General features: G+C 33.1%; 1 protein-coding gene across 23 annotated transcripts in view; it reads right to left on the bottom strand.

Annotated features, from left to right (window-relative positions):
• LOC106881120 (rap guanine nucleotide exchange factor 6) overlaps positions 1–22,498 on the bottom strand; it is a 453,933-nt gene that overhangs the window by 59,041 nt on the left and 372,394 nt on the right. For 21 of the 23 annotated variants that reach the window (XM_052966966.1, XM_052966985.1, XM_052966976.1 and 18 more), the window contains 6 exons: positions 18,713–18,940; positions 14,424–14,444; positions 7,975–8,079; positions 2,299–2,489; positions 579–696; positions 319–423 (listed from right to left, as the gene is read on the bottom strand). In XM_052966966.1, the coding sequence (XP_052822926.1) occupies positions 319–423; positions 579–696; positions 2,299–2,489; positions 7,975–8,079; positions 14,424–14,444; positions 18,713–18,940 (768 nt within the window). The remainder of the gene's footprint in view (positions 1–318; positions 424–578; positions 697–2,298; positions 2,490–7,974; positions 8,080–14,423; positions 14,445–18,712; positions 18,941–22,498) is intronic. The other 2 variants (XM_052966986.1, XM_052966968.1) reach the window with 1 other exon arrangement.

Consider the following 22,498-nt stretch of genomic DNA (forward strand, 5'->3'; position numbering starts at 1 on the left):
ATATATATATATATATATATATATATATATATATATACATACACACACACACACACCAGATATTCATTAAGAAGATTTTTCTCTATGCAAATCTGCTAATGCCACATCTCATAGTGACAACTATGTTGTAAAATAAGTTAATGGAAATGCAAAGGTAGTTGTACAATTTTGAATTCACACAGATATATCCTCAAAGCAATAACTCGAGTTGGAAATCACAGTTAATTCAGGTGACAACAATAAGATGAAGTATTAATGAAGTATTAATGGAAGATTAACTGATTACAGAAATAACTGAATGAAATAAGTTATTCTTACGCGGATAACAATATGTCCCTTTCTGTTTAAACCATCTAATACACGGTGTTCAGTAACCATGACAACCTGGCCTTGTTCCTCATGCTTTCTTGTGTTTTCTTCACCCTGGTATAAAAATGAAAGTCTACCTTAGTGATGATGATGATGATGATGATACAGTGAAAAGAACTTTTTTTTTAATGTAATAAATCAGAGACAAATGTTGTTGATATATAAGCAACAAAAGAAAGAAAAGATTTTGTCAACTTGATAGAACATACCTCATGTAAGATATTATAATATTTATCTTGTGCAATGCAGACAAATTGGCAGTCATCAACTTTGGTTACCATGACACCATTATTCAATTGTACATCCAGAGAAGGAGAAACACCAAAACTAGAAAAAGAGAGAGAGAGAGAAAATTGATTTATATAAATAAAACAAAATTCTGACAATAAGTGAAACTTAAACAGAAATCGATTTTTTTTTTCTCCTATCCATTTACCATAACTAGCATGAGTGGAATAATAGTTGGAACAACTGTTTTACACAGTTGGATGCAATTCCTGTTATACCAATTCAACCATGAAATAGGTGTGAAACTCGTTTTGTCATTCAAACACACAGAAGCAAACAGAGTTGCGTTCCTTGGCTAGATTAAGGTTTAGGTAAAAACAGGTAAAAACGTAACATAGGTACAAGGCCTTATGTACATAGGTAAGGCAAATGTAAGTAAAAACGTTAAGGCACATGGCCTTATGGTTATAGTATTAAATTCGCAATTATAAGGCCGTAGGTTCAATTCTCAGACCAAGCAGCATATGGTACCCTCAAACAAGGCACTTTATTTCATGTTACATCCGATCTACTCTCAGGTAAAAATATAAAGGCACATGAACTTACAGTCAGGTTAGTGTCAAACTCACAAACATAAGGTTGTAGGTTCAATTCCCTGACCAAAAATCACATTGTACCCTTAAACAAGGTATTTTATTTCAATATGCAACAATATACTCAATTGAAAATAAGAAGCAATAGCAGCTGCAAGTTCAACTTGTAGCAGAGTGGCACATCATCCAAGTGAGTTCTGTATTCTCAGTCGCTTATAAGCTTCTAACACTGGGAGAAGTTAAATGTTGATGATGAAGATGATGCTCATTTGTCCTAACATTTATTTTTCCATACTAGCGTAGGCTGGACACAGACTTAGTTGAAGCAAGATTTTACAGCCAGTTCTTGTCACCAGCCCCTACTGAAAGTGCAGAGTAATCGGTCAAAATGTCAACAAGAAATGTCAATACTATCACTGTTTTGTTCAACAGGATATGGAATATCTAAGCATACACTTACATTTGAATACATATTATCAATGCCTCCTTTTTATGCCCATTTTTCCATACTAGCGTGGATTAGACAAATATATCCTCAAAGCAATTTTTTATAGCTTGATGCTCTTTTCATTAATCCTTACTGGTTTTTCAAGTGAGGTAACTTTTATTTCACAGGTTTCCAAAGGCACTAAACGAGCAGACAATTTGTTGATATGATATGCAACAACACTACCCCTTGAGCTGAACAATTTGCAGAGAAGTATGAAAGTAAACATGTGCACGTGAAATAAGCTTCTTTCAGACTGTCTATGAAATATGTGCATTTCATAGATTTGAACCTAACATTATAGCCAAGCATACTAACTTCAATGAACATAACGATTGAATATATAAAATTTTTTTAAATTTGGATTCTGTACTACATTTTTATACATTGAATTTGTTTTAAAGGCAAGACAAGACAGTAATCTTAGCAATATTATGATTGTTAGTCTGTTTTTGTTTAAAGACATGTCAGATGTCAACAATTTGTTATGGAGCTAAAAGGGATGTCTGATTAAATAGAATGAAAAATGCCAAGAAAAGGTTTAGAAAAAGAGAGGTAAGTTTTAGGTAAAAAAAAAAAAAAAAAAAAAGACTACTTATTTAAATATGATTTTTCACATACCTGTTTCCCATTGTTAAAATCTTTTTGTTCCCATCTAAGTATGTAATTTCTACTTCTCCATTGAGAATCACAGACCAAGAGTCGAGCATTTCTCCATCTTTCATTACTTGAGTGCCAGCCTCCTTTACTTGTGCATAAACCATGACTGCACACAGAGCCCGCCGTGTGGCCAGTGTCATGTTTGCAAAAGCCTGTAAAACAAAAAGGAATGGTAATATAGATATATGTAGCTACAACAATAGCCAAATATATACGATAACATCAAGAAAAACAATGAGCAATTAATTAAAATTCAACCTCCTGAAGTTTTAACTCTTATAACATGGCTACATCATTATTGCTAGTAGAATAGAAAAACATTAGTTTACATAACGATGGGTGTATGTAATTTCCTTTGGTTTGACACTAGACATTTCAATCAGAGCAAAATAAACAACCGACTGTAGATGGGGTATGTTTCTGAAGTGGTTGAAGGTGGAGAAGTTGATTACATTGACCTTATTGCCCAACTAATACTTATTTTATTAACCCCAAGAGGATGAAAGCCAAAGTCAATCTCAGCGAAATTTGAACTCAGAACATAAAGGTAGACAAAATATCACTTATCATTTTGTCCAGTGTGCTAATGATCCTACCAGCTCAGCACCTTATTATAGAGTAATATTAGTAACACTGATGTAATTCTTAAGTGTTAGATGCTTTCCTTGGCTTTTAATATTCGTTAAATAATGTGGTTAGTATCAACAAAAACTACAAAAATTGAACAGACAGTGTAGAAAAAAGAAAAAAAAAGATTAAAATTTCCATCTCTAATTTCTATTTTAGTAACAATGGAAACAGAATTTTAAATGCCAGAATCTCCAGTGCCAAAATGTAAGTTAAATACCAGTTAACTCTCTTTCAACTTTTCATAGTGCATCTCACTTAAAGATTATTATTCATGGTATGAGACAAAATTAATAAATAACAAAGGTAAAATTAAACATCCTTATTAAATATGCACAGAAATGAAACATCAACAAGTGGTAGCACATTTTAATGACCACAGGAGATAATAAATTTGACAGAACAAAGAGATAATTTGCCATTATCGTTAAACACCCACAAAACCAATAATTTAGCATCACTTTTCCATGCTAGCATGGGTCAGAGTGTATGGAGGCAGATTTTTTACATCCAATGGTCATTCCTGTTGCCAACACTCACTTGTTTCAAAGCAAGGTAATATTTCACCATGCCCAAACATGGTCTCACAGAATATTGGTTTCAAATTTTGGCACAAAGCCAGCAATTTCAGAGGAGGAGTAAATCAGCTGCATTGGCCCCAATGCTCAATTGGTACTTATTTTATTGATCCCAAAAGGATGAAAAGTGAAGTCAACCTTGGTAGAATTTGAGCTCAGAACGTATAGATGGAAAAAAAAAAAAAAGGCACTAAGCATTTTGCCTGGCCAGCTAACAATTCTGCCACCTCAAAGAATATTGGAAATGAATGACACTACTTCACAATCATTTATTTACAACTGTCACATGATGTCATGAAAAGGAGAGTCAAACACAGAGTTTACATCTACCGAATCCATTCACAAGACTTTGGTCAGCCTTAGGCCATTATAAAAGACACTTGCCCAAGGTGACATGCAGTGGGACTGAACCCAGGACCATGTGGTAGGCAAGCAAACTTCTTACCACACAGCCATGCTTTACAAAATCTTAACTCAAAAATATAAATTTTCAAAACTACCAAATTAAATACTCTCCTACTCTACTAAACATAATTTCCACCTCTTTTACTCGATTTGGCCATTGGACTGTGGCCATGCTGGAGCACCACCTTATAGGGGTTAATTGATCAAATTGCACTCAGTACTTATTTTGAGCCTGCTACTATTTTTACTGCTCTCTTTTACGAAACTGCCCAGTTAAGGATCATAGATAAATTGACTCTAGTTGTCAAATGGTGAGGGGGCAAAAATATACACACATATACCCACATGTAAATACACACAGACATATATATAGACACACACAAGCTTCTATACAGTTTCCATTTACCGAATTCCCTCAATACATTGATAAACTTGGAGATATATTATAAGATAATACAGTTCTATATTTAAGAGATGAGGAATTATTTACATTATTTACATTTGTCGGATATTTGTCCTCATCTTGTTTGTTGTTAACACAACGTTTCGGCTGATATGCCCTCCAGCCTTCGTCAGGTGTCTTGGGGAAATTTCGAACCTAGGTTCTCATTCCTAACGATGTTACTATTATTATATTATTATTATTACTATTATTAATCAGGTCGCTGCCGTGAATCAAACTCAGAACCTTGGGGTTAGTAGCCCGCGCTCTTAACCACTACGCCATATGCCCGTGGTTAATAGCGCGGGCTACTAACCCCAAGGTTCTGAGTTTGATTCACGGCAGCGACCTGATTAATAATAGTAATAATAATAATAATAATAATATAATAATAATAGTAACATCGTTAGGAATGAGAACCCAGGTTCGAAATTTCCCCAAGACACCTGACGAAGGCTGGAGGGTATATCAGCCGAAACGTTGTGTTAACAACAAACAAGATGAGGACAAATATCCGACAAATGTAAATAATGTAAATAATATAGTATAAGATGTTTGTCCAATATGCTATTTGTCCAATATAGTACAAATTGTTTGTCCAATATGGGACTGAACTCTAAACCACAAGGTTGTGAAGTGAGCTTCTTAACCACACAGCCATGCCTATGTAGAATGTTGGATTAGAGTTAAGCACTTTGTCTCAAATAAGACAAGTTATATTGATGGAATCTTCTCAATTTCTTTCTAATATGTTGTAAGTGAACCAAAAAGTATTTACTTTCTTGAAGAAAATTGGCACCATTTCATAAAATATGCTAATTACTAACAAGAATTTTTCTTCTTGATTGTTAAAAAGCCCCAGAGAGTAGTGGTTACAAAGCAAAGAACCTGTAATAATTTGTTTAAATGGATTTGAATTTTTGAGAAATAGTTAATCAGGAACAGGCGTTTATAGAAAACGTGTAATCTATGAGTTGGGTGGATGCCAATCTAAGGTCAAAGTGATCAAGTCGAATCATTGATTTCCAAACAGATTTACTACAACTACCAATTATCAGAGGAAAATACACAAAGAAAAAAAAAATTTTTTTCAATGTGTTTTATGTAATTTTGGCAACTGTTTCACACAATCTTACAAAGAGTTCTTGAAAATGAAAGTGCAGTTTTTCTACAACGCGACTGTAAATGTTAAAATAGAAAGAGAATGTGTGTTCAATATATAACACTGAAGATTAATATCATCTGAATATATTTTTTAAATAAATCAACCCACTGCCTTTATCTTTGGCAATAATCAACAATTTAAAAGTATATCTTACCCCGATGCTGAATACTGCAGTAAATCAAGCAAGCGCTAATTATGCAGAATTCAGTAATTCATAAAACTACGAGAGAGAGAGAGAGAGAAAGTGTGTGTGTGCACACGCACACACAAACATGCACATTACACTTTTTATCTTTTACTTGTTTCAATCATTGGATTATGGCAATGCAGGGGCACACCCTTGAAAAGTTTAGACAAACAAATCAACCCCCAGAACTTTTTTAAAACAAAAATCTGTTGCCCATTCTCTCAGTCACTTTTGCTGAACAGCTAAGTTATGGGGGTGTAAAAATGAAAAAAAAAAACACCAACTGTCAAGCAATGGTGGAGGGATGCATACACACAAACACACAACAAGCTTCCACACAGTTTCCATATGCTTACAAGGCATTGGTTGTGCCCAGGGCTATAGGAGAAAACATTTAAATGCCATGCAGTGGGACTGAACATGGAATCACATGGTTGCAAAACAAGCTTCTTAATCACACAGACATGCCAGTGCCTATATACCCTAGTTATTTTACACCCATTTTTCCATGCATAAGTGGGTTAGACCAACATTCCTAGCAAAGAGCCCACTACTTGTAATCCTTTGTCATATCTTTTATGAAGTTAATTATCCCACAATCAGCTTTTGCCACTCTGTCCTATGCCCTCAGGCCACATTGTTTGGAATACTTGACACCTTTTTCACCCAATCAACACGCTTCACATGCATCACATGTTTATACTAACACATTACAGTTGATTCCCCTTACATCCAGTTTTCCTCTTAGTTAACCTGTGATCCCTCATTCATGCATGCTTACATAACACACCTAGCACAACAGCTCACCTTAGCAAATCCTCTGTACTCAATATTTATGTTTTGCTATCATGCAATACCATACTTCATACAAAAGTATCTTTCACGTAAAGAGTAAAGTTCTACATCGTCATTAGAATTAGTAACTCCCTGAACAGTTTTCACCCTGTATTTACTCTGGCTACTACACTTTCACAACATTTACTTCTGATTAGGTTGCCTTTTAATGAGCTTAATGAGCAGTTTCAAAAATTTCATAGATGAGTATATCCTCATACATCTACAACATATAAAGTATTTCTTCTCTGTCAGCTTCCTATAATCCTACCATAACTTTTATGCACTCACAGTTTACATAGGATTCACAGTATAGGATGCCTACATATACCTTTTCTGCATATCAAACATCACTTTAGTTCCTACCAACAATCAGTTTAATTCTTCTTTCATAGCTGAGAGCCATAATAAATAGGAACGGGGCTGAGAACTGAACCTTAATGAATGCCAACCTGTATGTTAAATTGCTCACAGATTTCATTGCTAACTCATCTTGCTGATAGTAACTGTGTACCTGCATGACTGTTGTAAGACATTCATCTACATCCAATTTTTTCAGCAACTACCAGACTACAAAGCATGCTACTCTGTCAAGGGTCTTCAGGTCTACAAGTGCTAGTTATAGGGGTCTTCATTTAACTAAGGGCTTGTCCTGCAGTTGTCTTGCTAAAAAGAAGGGATTATTGGCTCCCTAACTTGGTACATATCTAAGTTGTATCTCATCTAATTCACTCCTGCCATGTTTAAAGTTAGTTGATCAATTCGATGCTTCTGATCTATCTATTTTGTGCTTCCTTCTGCAGAATCTTTTTGGCTCTTGTAGCAGTTGACAATGCAGCTGCTCTGCCAATCATTAGGGAAAGTACTTTTCTACATTACCCGACTGACTATGCAGATAACTCATACTTTGCCAAATATTTTTACTATCTCTGACTATCCTTGATAGATCTGCTGCTTTTACACACCCACACACTCACACACACAGTCAAGAAATGCAGAATGGCTGTGCTGCTGAAATAATCTAAGAGTTCAATAAACTTGTAGATCTGGAAATTTGCATATAAATTATTTGAATAAATATTTGAATTATCTTCTCAATGGTGAAATGAAATAGTCAGGTTAACAAAAACATGCAGTGAAACTATTCTTGCCGGAGGGCAACAACATCTTGACAACATAATAACAAGGATATTAATCATATTGCAATCATTAATTCAACATTTTAGCTTCACAGCTGCTAAAAGCACAATGAAAATTCTTTTCTTATTTTACTTTATGCTTTTATAATTTACAAAGCATAAATAATTTAAATCATTTGCTTCAAATTTCTATCTTGCCTTATTCATTAAAGATCTTTATTTTGGTATATTATTAAAAGAAGAAAAAAAGAAATATTTACAGAAAAGTGTCTCATAAAATCCAAAAGTGTTTCAATATCATCTTCAGTCCTCTTGTCTGGATCTTTCTTCAGACTCTCGTACACAATATCTCGTGTTGTATAGAGCTGGAACAGAATACAAGAAAGTATATAAAAGACCATTTAACAATTGTAAAATAACAAAATCAAGAAATTAACAACAGATGGTTTGAAAAAAATCTCAAAGGAACCAAATCCTACAAGGAAATAAGTTGAAAATTAGAGGAAAAAAATGGGGAGGGAGAAATGAATATGAAAATTATAGAATGACTCAAGTTTACATTCTGGTCTATGTTCTCTCTACATAGAGAAATCTATAGAAATGAAATATTATCAAGATAATGACCCTCAGTATATCATTTAACCTTTTAGCATTCAGATTATTTAGTCAAATGTAGTAGTTATTGACATTGTTTTGAATTAATCATGTATTACCTTGTAGCTGTGAGATGTCAACAATGTAATTATATATTTTAAGAATGACATTGTAGGATAAGTGTAAGAGGCCAAATCTGGCTAGCTGGAACATAAAACATGTAGATTATTTGGGTTGGATATGGCCAGTTTGAATCCTAAAGGGCTAACATGACCAACTGTTATCACTGCTGGGCTAATAAGCTGTTCCTACCTTAGTACCTAATTTAAATTAAGGGACTTTTTCTGTTTTGGAGGAAGAGCAGAGCCCATGACATTTCACAGGATTCAATAATATGAAGAGTAAAGGGAGGAACCATGACTTGCAATTCTAAGTCTAGAGAACTAGTTCAAATACTTGCAACAGAGTCAACTCCGCTAAAGGTACCCAAGAGCAATGTGTTGGTGTTAAAGCAGACACCAATGAAGTCTACTAACTAAATAACAACATGGTGAACCTGACAGACCTGCATGGTGTCTATCAACCCAGATACACTTACAATGAATGATTGGATGAACCTGAGGCTACAGTAGAAGGTCCTTGCCAAAGGCACTACATAGTGAAATTGAAATTGAAACCATGGGATTGTTAAGCAAATTTCTTAAATGCATGGTCATTCTTTTCATGCAGGTAAAGTTCAAAGTTTTGTCCAAAGAGCTCAAAAATTCATATAATTGAACTGCATGTATACTGCAAGTTCTTTGACTAAACCCTAATCAGCTACTGGACCTTTTTTTTTTTTTATCCCTATCAGAAATGCAGATAAAACACAATCAATAATGTAATACTTACAAGTTTCAAATTAGTACATAACAGTAATTAAATATTGATTATTATAGTTATCATAATTAGGAAATGCATTAGGTAGTAAACACCTAGTTACTTGACTATCAGTTCATATACAGCCATGAGGATATCTGAACTCTTAATGTAAGAGTGGGGCAAAATATATCAATAAGTTATTACAATTAGGTCAGTAAATAATTCTAGTAATCTAAAAAGAACCAACTGATCATGCAATCATGTACAACTCTTTATAACATGGAATTTCCTAAATTATTAATGAAAAACTAGTCAAATAAAAGCATAATATTTTATTAGAAATATTTTTTTGAATCATATGGAATTCATGAAAAGAATCTAGGAAAAAGGAATTTCTAACATGAACAACTGTATACATACTAGCTAGTGGGTCTAAGAATTCATATTAAAAACAAAAAAGTTTTCAGTAAAACTAATCTCATCACAAAATTACGTGAAGGTATTTGTATAAGTAGACTGAAAATTACTGGAAAATAGGAACTTTTTGAATGCATGATATAAAATTCTGATATAACTCTAAGGCATGTAATGAAAGGTATAGAAATATTTTATTTGAACCTGATCAAAGTGAATGGGAGTGTATGCATGTGTGTGTTTATGCACATGTGATGTATGCTTTCTATTGGAGCTGTTAATGTAGTTGACTGCTTTCTACTTTAACTCTTTCCAATCCAACACACCTGAGACTATCTCTTAAAGTTTTCAAGTTTAAATACAAATCTTGTTTGAAATCTGTATTCTTGCTTGAAAGAATAATATTTGATTTTAATAAGTAAATTACTCTATTTCGAATACCAGCTTAATATACCTATAAATAACTTTATTATTTTTCTAAATCACTTGTTAGAAATAAATTGGTTTAGTGAACAAAGATTTCACTTTAAACATTACTAAGAACCCTGACTTCTATTTTTATTTAGTTAAGTTTCTCTATCAAACACTAAAGCCTTTTTATTTTTACATTTAGAATATGAATCCAGAAGCATTGAGAGAGATATAATTAAATCATTTATTAGTGTGTTGCAAAGCAAATGCAACTATACAGAAGAGCTTGTAATATACTAAGTTAAAACTCTCTTGCATAGAAAAAAAGGCTACCAGCAGGATTTGAACCATACATTTTCAGTGACCATGTCAGACATGCTAACCAACTGCACTAAAGTAACCTTTGGGCTCTCTTCCATCAAATTGGAAGCTTAAATCTTGAGTTTTGTTTATTTCTGTGTTCTAGCTTTCATGAAATTTGTTAGTTTCTTCTACAGATATACACTTTAAAAGAATTATTTACATATGTATATCTGCATCCAGGTGTTAAATTTGATAAATTCCTTTCTGATTTGTTTCCCCTTGGAGCAAATCAAATGGCCTTTTAATTAATATGACAGTATCTTAAGCATTTTAGCCAGCAAACTTCAACTTATTTCAGTCCATTAGTGTAACTTTCTATCAAGGCTACAAGGCAAACAAAGCCTCATTATATATAATTAAAGTTATGCTATACAAATGACACAGAATATCAAATAGCAAACTGTAGTGCAAAACATATAACAAGCTGCATCTGACATTTGCTTATTAAAATAAGCGGAGATCTTAAAACTTGATTTTGTCATGTTTCCTTCCACCTCGGTTAAAGAGAGAATTGTAACCCCCATCTCAAAATCTTAGTTCTTTGCAGCTGGCATGACACTATTTTGATTGCAACTAATTGTCAAGTGTCAAATGAATGACATGCATAACAAAGAACAAACTGTTAGATTCAGTTCTATAGAACAGACAGTTTGTTTAATGCAGCTTGTTGCAGTGATTTTTCTGCAAAGATTAGCAAGCCATGTGGTAACAAGCTTCATCACATAACTAGGTTTAGATCTTCTTGTAATTATTTTTCAACCTTCCAGATTTAATAAAGTACCAGTAACCTACAAATGCTTATTTCTTACTTTCAAAATTAGCTACACCACTAGGTGGAGTGGAAGGAAATAACCTATTTCATGTGACAATTTTTTCATGTTTCTTTATTATATCACTAAAGGATATACAGAAATGGGGTTATGATTAGAGAATGTTAACATGTTCTGGGCTGTATAATATGATCCAATATTGAAATTCAAAGGAAAATTGCTGTATAAATGTCTGATCAAAAAATATGAATAATCATTTGCCTAACAATGGTGAAAATAAAATAATTGATATGTTTTGGCTGAGAATGTGGGCTTCTTAAAGAAGCAAACTTTTCAACAGTGATATACCTGAAGAGTAGTTGATGAGGAAATACTGAAAAAGCCATTTTGCAAATTGAAGAGCAGAAAGTGAGAGAAAGAGAGAGACAGACAATCAGACAGATGAAAGGAATGTATCATGTTCATGGATATTTTAACTTGAGAAGTTAAAAATAATTATACTACTTTTGAAAACTAGTTGTCTTTCAGCAAGGCATGAAAGTCCATATCCCTAATTTTTCCTTACCTTTTAGGGAGAAGGGGTGAGAGAGAAGGAGAGAGATATAAAACTGATACTGAATCACAATTCAAATTGTTAACTTGATTAAGCAACCTGATGGTTTACAGAACTGGATTTGAATCATTTCACATGAACTCTATATTAAAAATTCACCAACAATACGCAGGTTTCATATTACAATATTTATTAACCCTTTAGCATCTAGATTATTCTGTCACATGTAATGCTTATTTATCCACATTGTTTTGAATTAATCATGCATTATTTTGTGGCTTCAAGATCTCAGTGATGTGATTGTTTATTTTTACAATGACACTGTAGGGTAGGTGTGAGATGTTGGATCTGACCAGTTTGAACATAAAAGCAGAATATTTTGGCCAGATATAGCTAGTTTAAATGCTAAAGGGTTAAAAGGAGAAATGACTATTACCGGTATTCACCAGGAAATAATATCAACCTAAAACATTTTTTAAAATTCTAAACACAAAATAAGTTTGTATGGTATCATAACTTTTGTATGTTTGAAATATCATGAAGTATTTATGAGTTTCCTTCATTAGCTACTCCTATTAATCAATTGGGAAATCAACCTCAGAAGAATAAAAATTACAATATTAACTAAGGTTGGGTTTGAAATAGAACTACAGGTTCCGAGCATATAGTGAACATCATATCAATTCTGACCTCTTAAACCGCAGCCAACAACAGGATATATTAATGATTTTAAGTGGAACATGACACTTATGACAAAAACTTTAGTGTACACCCTAAAATATGTGTTTGTGATGCATGTTTTACAATTTAGTCATGACATATAAAAATACATAAAAAGATCTATATTAGGTTGGGTAAAATCTTTGTCATGAATACAACTAATAGAAAGTGGAAACTATGAGTGATAAAATGAAATTTAATCTGAAAAGGAAAGAGAGAAATATCCATAAAAGTCAAATTAGAATTGAAGACACTGACCATTTTCATGTCAGCAGAACTTATTAAAGAATAAGTAAATGCTTCATTTCTTAATTAATTAATTAATTAAATATCAAGAACGTTTAAGTGTATAAAATTAACTGACAGAAAAAGTACTTCCCAAATTTAAAACATTTTCAAATAAACATTAATCTTTTTCTTTTTATTCTGTTGAGTTACTGACATATTTTATTTTAGTAATATTATATGTACATACATTTGATAGTATATCTTTCCTACTCTAGGCACAAGGTCTGAAATTTTTGAGGAGGGGATGACCAGTCGATTAGATCAACCCCAGTACGACCCTGAAAGGATGAATGGTGAAGTTGTCGACCTTGGCGGAATTTGAACTCAGAATGTAAAGACAGGCGAAATACCACTAAGCATGTCACCCGGCGTGCTAACATTTCTGCCAGCTCGCTGCCTTTGATAGTATATCTGTGCCTCTTTGTCTCTCCACTGAATTGATATGTTTAAATATTAAACATAAGTGCACATGAAATGTAATTTGAAATACCTGCATAAAATTATGTAAATGTTTAGAACAGAAATGAGTGTCTTCTTTTTTTTTTAATGTTGACTACATATGATTATGAAATCATTGTGATTGGTGTAGTGACATAGACCTAGTGGCAGTAAAACTATTGTAACAGTTAGGAATCACAATATCCAACCAGCTTCACATTACAAATGACGAGAAAGTATTCAAGATGCCATCAATAGAACAAACTTTGCAATAAGTCAGTTTAGCTTATGTGTTGTAGGACATGCTAGGGAGAAAGTGCAAGAAAGGGTTGAACGAGGGAAAAGGAGTGAGAGAAAGGGAAAAACAATGGAATAACAAAATCAGATATGAGAAAATAATAATTAAAAAAAACAAGAAGAAATCAAGACAAAGTGCCAAAGAAAGGAAAGTGAAAGAGGGAGAGAAAGAAAGATAAAAGAAAAATAATATGAGACAAAGGTAGGGAATAGAGAGAAGGATACCAAAAAGAGAGAATGTATAGAAAGGTAATGTAAAATGCCTAATGCTGATATAATATAACTAGAACAGAGTGTTTTGCCAAGGGACATGAGAACTAACTACAACCAGAGAACACCATTATGATCAGGAGAACCAGAGGAATAATACACAGTGTACTATAACAAAACACAAACTATTATATAGATAAAGAGGAACAAATTAATAATTATTTTCAATTGTTTACTTCTTTTTATTGCCTATATGTAAGGCTTTTACTAACAGGTACAATTTTCATTAAGACTTAGTAAATATATATATAGTATTCTAGATCCACTTCAGCTGATTTGATTTTACAAATTGGTTTTACACACAAATTAGGGGATAACCTAAAATGGCACTCATCAGAAGAGCTGGTATGGAAAGTATTTTTCATCTTGGCACTATCTCAATTGCAAAACTGATCGGTAAAAATCACCTGAAATGGATCTATAATACTGTATAGTATAAATATTAATATACTCACTCCATTGAGAAATATATTAGTGCCTGTTTTTTATGACATGGATTCTTACATATACATATATATATTTATATATATATATATATATATATATATATATATATATATACACACATATATCACAGACAAGAAACACAATAGCATAAATGTAATAAGTGTTACTGAGATTGAAAACTGGGGGGAGGGGGTCATTTTTGTTTTGTTACAGTGCAGAAGAAGCAGAAAGATATATTGCATTTTTATTGTGTAAAAGACAAAACACAAAAACTAAACCTCACCTCCTGGAAAAGATCAAATCGCTGAAGGGGAAAAAAAAGAATATAGAATGCATAACAGGTTCTTTGATCAAGATAGAGAGAATAAGAGACAAACAAAGAATAAAAGAAAATCACCATTTAAAACAGGCATAGGCACCCTTTTTTTTTTTGAGACGTAGTCTGCATGAGACATGGCTCATCATCAGACAGGCCACACTACTAAAAATATTTGAAGTAATTTTTCTTTAAGTGTGCTGTTCAGAAAGTCCTGCAAGCTACAGGATACCCATGACTGATTTAAAAGAACAAATATGTAGTTTGGAAGCAACAAATAAAAATGTCACAAAGAAAAGTTGTCATTTATAATAAATTCCAGATTCCAGCAATACAAATCATTATCAACATCATTATCACCTCCATCATCCTTCTCCTCCTCCTTCAACATCTGCTTTCCATGCTGGCAAGGGCTGAACTGATATCAGATTTTTAAATTTACAATTTGCAACGAATAGAAAAAAACCAAGTTGAAAACACAATTACTTTTATAATACTGGAATTTAAAAATAAAAAAATCCGATATTATATTTGTCATTATTTTTGAGAAGCTCCAAAATAACTGAGAGTTGATAAAATTATCAAGAATCATAATTAGATTTCTTTTCTTGTTCAAAATTCCAGAAACAAAGAGATATTACTTGATTCTCAACTACCTTGAATGCATTAATTGCCAAATAGTTCATTAGATATATTTCCATCATAAATCATCATAAGAGTAACTGGCAATAGAAAGTAATTATTTTCTAGTGTGTTATCTGAGAAACTAATTAACTCTCAAGTTCACTTTCACATCTGTAACTCTTCATAGCCAAATAAAATTTATAGTTAAACTCAATAATATATATAGTGCAAGGGATATATGAGGACACTTAATTATTTGTATAATACTCTCTTCAAACCAATTTAAAGGTTTTTATTTATTTCAAATTCCCCCATGGGAGATAAAATGCTAACACAAGAAATGAAAACACACGCAGTCATTGATGCCATATATGCAGAACACAGTGATTCAGAAATTGCCAACTTTCTAGGTGTTGCAAGATCTTTATACACAAAAGTTGGATGGAATTGGAAGCGTCTTGACTGTATCAAAGAGAAAAAACATTCTAAACATTCAAACACTATAAGAACATCACAATTCATCCAACATATCTAAAACATAATTGATGATGATCCTGGAAAATCAATGAGGGTCATTGCCAAAGAACTTCAGGTGTCAGAGTGGACTACCATAGCTGTGATGCATGAGGACATTCAATAAAAATCATAAGTACTGAGAAGTCAATTCATGTCTGCAAGGGCACAGGGAAACCATTTCATCCTTGCCAAGTGGTTACTTAGCAAGGTTAAGAACTCTCATAAACATGGTTCTTCTCTGACCGGAAAAACTTTGGCCCAGTCTAACAGGAGAAATGGCATATGATAATGTGCAAATCTTTCTGATGTCCTATAGTTACATATACTGTTTCAAACAACTGTGATGGTGTTAGGAGTGGCAAGAAATGAAGGTCATGTCATATCATCTCACATCATTCTATGAGGTCTTAGAATTAATGCTGCTGGATACAGTAGTTAAATTCTGCATGGATGAAGTACACAGTAGAAGGCTCAGCATCTTTTCACAAAGTCCACATAACCCAAGAATGGATATCAGGCAATTTTTATGCTCATTTAGCACCAAACTTGTGCCCTCCAAACTCACCAAATTTAAATTCAATGGGCTGCTATGTTTAGAGAATAATAGAAAAGAAGACTAATCAACATCCCCACAATACCATAACTTCACTGAAGGCTACTACTATCCAGGTGATGCTCAAAATGAATAAGGACTATTTAGTGCAGGGATGTCAATGATTCCAGTCTTGCATTAAAATAGTAAGAGAAACTGGCAGCAGATTCATAGAATAATCTTATAACAAAGCTTTTTGACATATGCACAAATTTTTATTGAAATTTGAAATACAATTGATTTTTGCTAGATTAAAGTGGTTTTATTAAATTACCAAATATGTCCTCAAATACCTCTCACACTCTCTCTCTCTCTCTCTGTCTCGGGGGGATGAAGCACCAAACTAGTAATACTTGCACACCAACAACATTGGACAATACACAAAACTAACACTTTCACACCAAAAACATTGTGCAATGAGATACCAAACTAACAATTCACACTAACAACATTCTGTCATATTTCACAAGGTAACACAATACATACATGGCTTTTATTATTTTTAGTGTTACCACAGCTAATCTAACAGTTACGCCATAACCCTACTCTATAATTTGTTGCTTTGAATGAAGACAATTAAATGCAAAAGACTATGCTGTGAAGAAAACAAAGATGTAACAATGCTGAAGAGCTACAAAGGAAAAAGTAAATTAAATGTTACCTTACACCTATTAATTCTAATTAAGTTGACAGTGAAAGACAACAACGTAACCAGTTAATTACATTGAACATTTTGAGTATTATTTAAAGTAAATAAAGAGACTGATAACGATGATGACAAACACAGCCAATGCAATAGTGACAACAAGATGCTTATGCAATCAACGAAATATTTAAGAAAACGACTAAATATTACGTTTTCTTTGCAATAAAGTAAATACATTTGGTGAAGTAAATTACAATAAAATTCTGAAGATACGAAAAAAATAATTTAGTTTCTAATTATTTAAGTCAACAAAAATGCAAAATTACTAGCATATGATTTTTTTCCCCTTAATTTATTTCTCCCATACACTTCACTCCTATGTCATTTATATTATGACTGATGTAGTTTGGTATGAAGAAATAAAATTAATTATAAACATATGGTACAGGTAAGAATATAACTGCTTTAAAAATCAAGTCTATTATTTTAAGTAGTTTGGTTACAAATTCAGCAACTTCAGAACAGACAACAATTAAGTAAACATAATTTTGTGGGTTAGGGAATAAATGTGTATATGTACTTGAATGTATGTGCGTGCATGAATGGTAAGTGCATATGTGATTGTGGTTAAGAAGTTCATCTTCCAATTACATGGTCTTGGGTTCAGTCATACCACATGACACTTTGGGTAAGTGTCTTCTACTAACTATAGCCCAAGCTAATCAAAAGCCTTATGACTAGATTTGATTAACAAAAAAGAAGCCTCTTTCTTTCTTTCTTTCTTGCTCTCTCTCTCTCACGCATGCACTTGCCTCCATGTCTTGACATTACATAAGTTGTAAACGAGTGTCACTGTCATACAAGCAGTGTTATTTGTTTCCTATTTTCCATGAAAATATCTAGTCATGGAGAAATATTACCTTGCTTGGAAACAGGAAGGGTATATGGGCATAGAAAATTTAGCTGAATAACTTCCATGTGGCCCATGCATGAAAATGTAGAGGTTAAAAAATGATGATGTGGGCAAAAACAAACGAAATTTATGTGTATGTTTACAGTGTATTGTCAAATTAATTTATTTGTGCAAGCAGTATGTGTTTGCATGTATGTGAAGTATTTTTAAGTGCCTGAATAGTGTGTCTGTGTTCAAAAGCAACAAAGAGACGACTATACACACAGATAGGATTATGAATGACTAGATGACTATATATATAATAACAATCTAAGGCCCCCAAATTAGTATTAGTACCAAATTTGTGTAAAATTTTACAACAATGTACTTAATTCTACTTTGTAAAGTAGACCTAACAGAGAACAAATTCCAAAACAGTGTGACATAATACAATAGCTACAAACATATTATGCTTGGAAGCTGACCAGTGATATCCTATGCTTAACAAAATCAAGTAGTAGAGAATTTTGCATTCCACTAACTTGAATACACAGACACATGCTGAAAACAAAAATTAACAGAGAACTCTTCATCAAAGAGACTTCCGACTGATCAGAAATCAGATATATATATATATATATATATATATATATATATATATATATATATATATATATATAAAATGTGTTTATGCCTAATTTTATACATGGTTCTTGGACAACAACCAGTCTGAATTAACTCATTTTTAGCAATCATACACACAATACACTAAATCTAATAGCTCAGAGGAACTGAAAATCAACTAATTAATTAATTAATCTTTCTATATAATTTTTAATTACATTTCAGAGGATGTTTTATTCCATTAGATCTTAGTTGACTTTTCTTCTTCAGTAAAATCTTTCCACCTTTTGAAACAGAGAATAACAGCAAACAACTACAATATGGTAATGAATATAATTTCAATAGAAAAGAAAATGTCTTACCTCTGAAGATTCTCCATAACCTTCTTCTTCATCAGAATCTACCATGCTTTCTGTCAGGCCGCTGTACTCGAGGTCAACATTTTCCTGCCCATCTATCGAGGATTGCATTACATCTGACCCAGAGTATGCACTTGACGTGTCACTTGCCCGAGAATTCCGCTTCAACCAACTTTCCCTCAAACACTGGTCAGCCAGCCGAGTGAGATGGTTGGAATATTCTGGAGCCATCTGAAATTAAGATATTTAGTTATATTAGAAAAATAGAAAACACAGTAACATTTATCAGTAAATAACACTACCCCGTACACATACATACACTTTGACCAATCTAAGTGAAGCTCTGAGTAGAATATTAATATGGAAATTTAAAAGTGTAAGAGGAAGAGAGGGAAAAATGATTCAGAGATGAAAGATAACAAGGAAATATTTAAATTATCGAATGACTTAACTGGTAAGAAAATATTCCTGTCCAAAGCTTCCCCAATACTAAAACAAATTCATCTGAAATCTCTGGTTAGTCTTCAAGTAAATCAGGTTTTTATCAACAATAAAAAAAATATTCCTGACTACAGCTCAAGTTATTTAAAAATAAAACTTTATTAAATCTGCCAACAAATAATACACCAATTACCATTTAAAATTTATTAAAATGATGAATCTACAAAGATGAGAGAAAGCTAAAAATAATAGAGATGAATACCTGGAGAAAGTATTGACTTTTCTATCAAATACAATTTGAAGACCCGTCTACCACAGCAGAATTAATACCAGTGCTGATGCCATGTTAAAAACAACCAGTACACTCAGTGGAGTGGTTGGCATTAGGAAGGGCATCCAGCCGTAGAAAGCATGCCACAACAGACAGTGGAGTCTAGTGTGCCCCTGGCCTTGCCAGATCCAACCAAACTGTTCAACCCATGCCAGGAGAGAAAATGGACATTAAATGATGATGATCTCTCTCTCTCTCTCTCTCTCTCTTTCTTTCTTTCTCTCTCTCTCTCACTCTCTCTCTTTCTTTCTCTCTCTCTCTCTCACACACACACAAAATCATCATCATCATTTTAATGTCCACTCTTACATGCTTTCAAAGGTAAGACAGAATTTTGTTGTGGTGGATTTTCTACAGAAGCCCTTCGTGTTACCAACCTTCATTTGTTTCCAAATGAGGTAATATTTGCCCCCGCCCTCCCGATCAGACATGTTTTCATGGAAGATTGGAAACAAAAATGATACCACTTGCATAATGGTGACACTCACTTATAACAATTGTATGATATCAAGGCAAGAAGATAGTAACACACACATATATGATGGAATTTTTTTCAATTTCCATCTACTAAATTCATTCATAAAGTTTTGGTTGGCTCAGGGCAATATAATAGAAAATACTTGCCCAAGGCAAGTGGGACTGAGTCTGAAACCATATGGTTGGGAAGCAAATTCCTTAATGCACAGTGGTAAGTGTAAAGGGTTAGCAAACAAAGGACGTGACACACTCTCTAATGCTGGTGTCACAATAAATCACATCCACCACAGTCTGTAAAATGGTTAGTATTAGGAAAAGTTCCAGACATAGAAATCATGCCAAATATAGATAGGACAAGTAAGACAGGGTTCTCCAACCCATCTAAGAGAGTAGTAACTCTAAATAAAAACTAGTGTGAACTGTGGTGACATTTCTCCAACCCACGTCTGGTATAGCAAGCAGAAGAAAAAGATGGTGATGATGGTACTGGACATGGATCAGAAAATAAATTCAATACTAATTAACAATACATGTGCATTGTTATTATATTATAGAACTAAATAGAAAAATAATAATTTGTCAGTTGCCTTCATTTAAAAAAAATCAACACTCTTAAAATGTTGGTTTGTTACATTGCTCATGGTAAAATGCCTCAAGTTAATCACTGGTTTAACCAGGTTTCAATTTAGCACAAGACTTTTGTGTTTGGCCTTGGTTATTTTAGATTACAGCAGAAAATAGCAATAACTACTGACAGATTTAACCAATTTTATAATAACACAGGTCAGTGTCCTTTTCTCATTAGATGTTTACTGATTAAGACATATTTAACATCACACTTTAGTCATAAGAATCTAAATATTATTACAAAATAATCAAACTTGAATACAAGGATTAAACTTAGAAAACAAGTTGCCCGGAACTTATTTGAAGCAGTCACTGGATTAATGTTACTTTAAACTTCTTTTCTTTAGACTACATTGGAAAACCAAGACATGAGAGACTGTTGATTGGGGACATCTAAAAATAATAATTTGAGATGCAATTAACATTTTTTTTAACAGAACACCATCATGAGCTAATTGACCTGCTAGAAATTGCAGGCCCAATTTCCCTAAAAACCATGCCTTACAAAGTACATAATTTTACACAACCCTAAAAAGACAAAATGATATAGCTAGACAGACTTAGACTATTGGCTTGCAAGATAAGGGCTTCAATGCTACAAAATATTTGATATCTAATGGTACATAAAAGTAGGGTAATATGCATATGGCTGTAGACAGTTGCATACAGAAATGCTGATCGTGCCAGAACAAACAATGGAGCCTGGTGAGGCCCTTGGCCTTACCAGCTCTGGTTAAACTACGCAACTCATGCCAACATGAAAAACAGACTTATGATGATGATAGGGTAGTTTCAGATTCAGCCTCACTGCACAACAATAGTCACAAGCTAATCAATGCCTTGTGAGTGAATTTAGATGGAAATTGTGTTGAAGCCCATCATACATGTATGTGTGTAATGTGTATCATTGTCACACCACTGCTTGACAACCATTTTTGGTTTGTTTACATCCCTGTATCTTAGCCGTTCAGCAAAAGAGACTGATAGAGTAAGTACAAATTTTATAAGTAAGTAGTGGGGTCCATTTTTACAACTAAACTCATCAAGATGATGCCCCAGCATAGCATAGTTCAAGTAAAAGATAAAAGATAATGATAAAGAAGTTTTTACACAGTTTTTCGAGCAAACAAGAGACAACATAAGAAAAATGGATGAAAAGAAAAAAAATTTGTTGACATAAAAATAGAGAGAAACCAGCAACATTGTCTGTGTGAAATGTGCATGTAAAGCTTTAATATATAAGTCAATAATATTGTGTGAATATAGTAAGATGGCACAAAAATGTAAAACCATGATACACTGGGGGTTAATGGGAAATTTTAATTCAAAACTGGGCCATTGCCAGACAGCAGTTATTACTGAGAAGTGATTGTTTTAATATCTTTGGGGATTTCTAAGTATAAACTGATAAAGTAATGGAGTCATGGAAACCAGTTATTAATTATAATATTGTCGAAAGTGTGCAAAATTAAAAGTTTACTATATACTTAGTCATAATCATCATTATACTATATTCTACTAGAACTTTGCAATGAGATTCTTCCACTGTAATACAGAGGAAGTGTTGTGCTATAATGATGAAAAGGATGCTATGAGTGGCACCCTGGCTCCTCCTAATAACAAATTCTAAGAATGAGAGAGAGGTGAGAGAAGAATCAATTAGGGTACTTAGACTGGTACTTCATTTTATCAACCCTAGGAAAATGAAAGGCAAAGTTGGCTTTGATAAGATTTGAACACAGAATATAAAGAGTTGGAACAAATAGCAGAGGACATTTATTCAATGCCAAAGACCTTCCTCACTATACTATGTGGTTTTGTTTGTTTGTTGTTGGCACTCCGTCGCTTACGACGTCGAGGGTTCCAGTTGATCCGATCAACGGAACAGCCTACTCGTGAAATTAACGTGCAAG

Source organism: Octopus bimaculoides, chromosome 4 (genome assembly GCF_001194135.2).
Source record: "Octopus bimaculoides isolate UCB-OBI-ISO-001 chromosome 4, ASM119413v2, whole genome shotgun sequence".
Taxonomy (NCBI): Eukaryota; Metazoa; Mollusca; class Cephalopoda; order Octopoda; family Octopodidae; genus Octopus; species Octopus bimaculoides.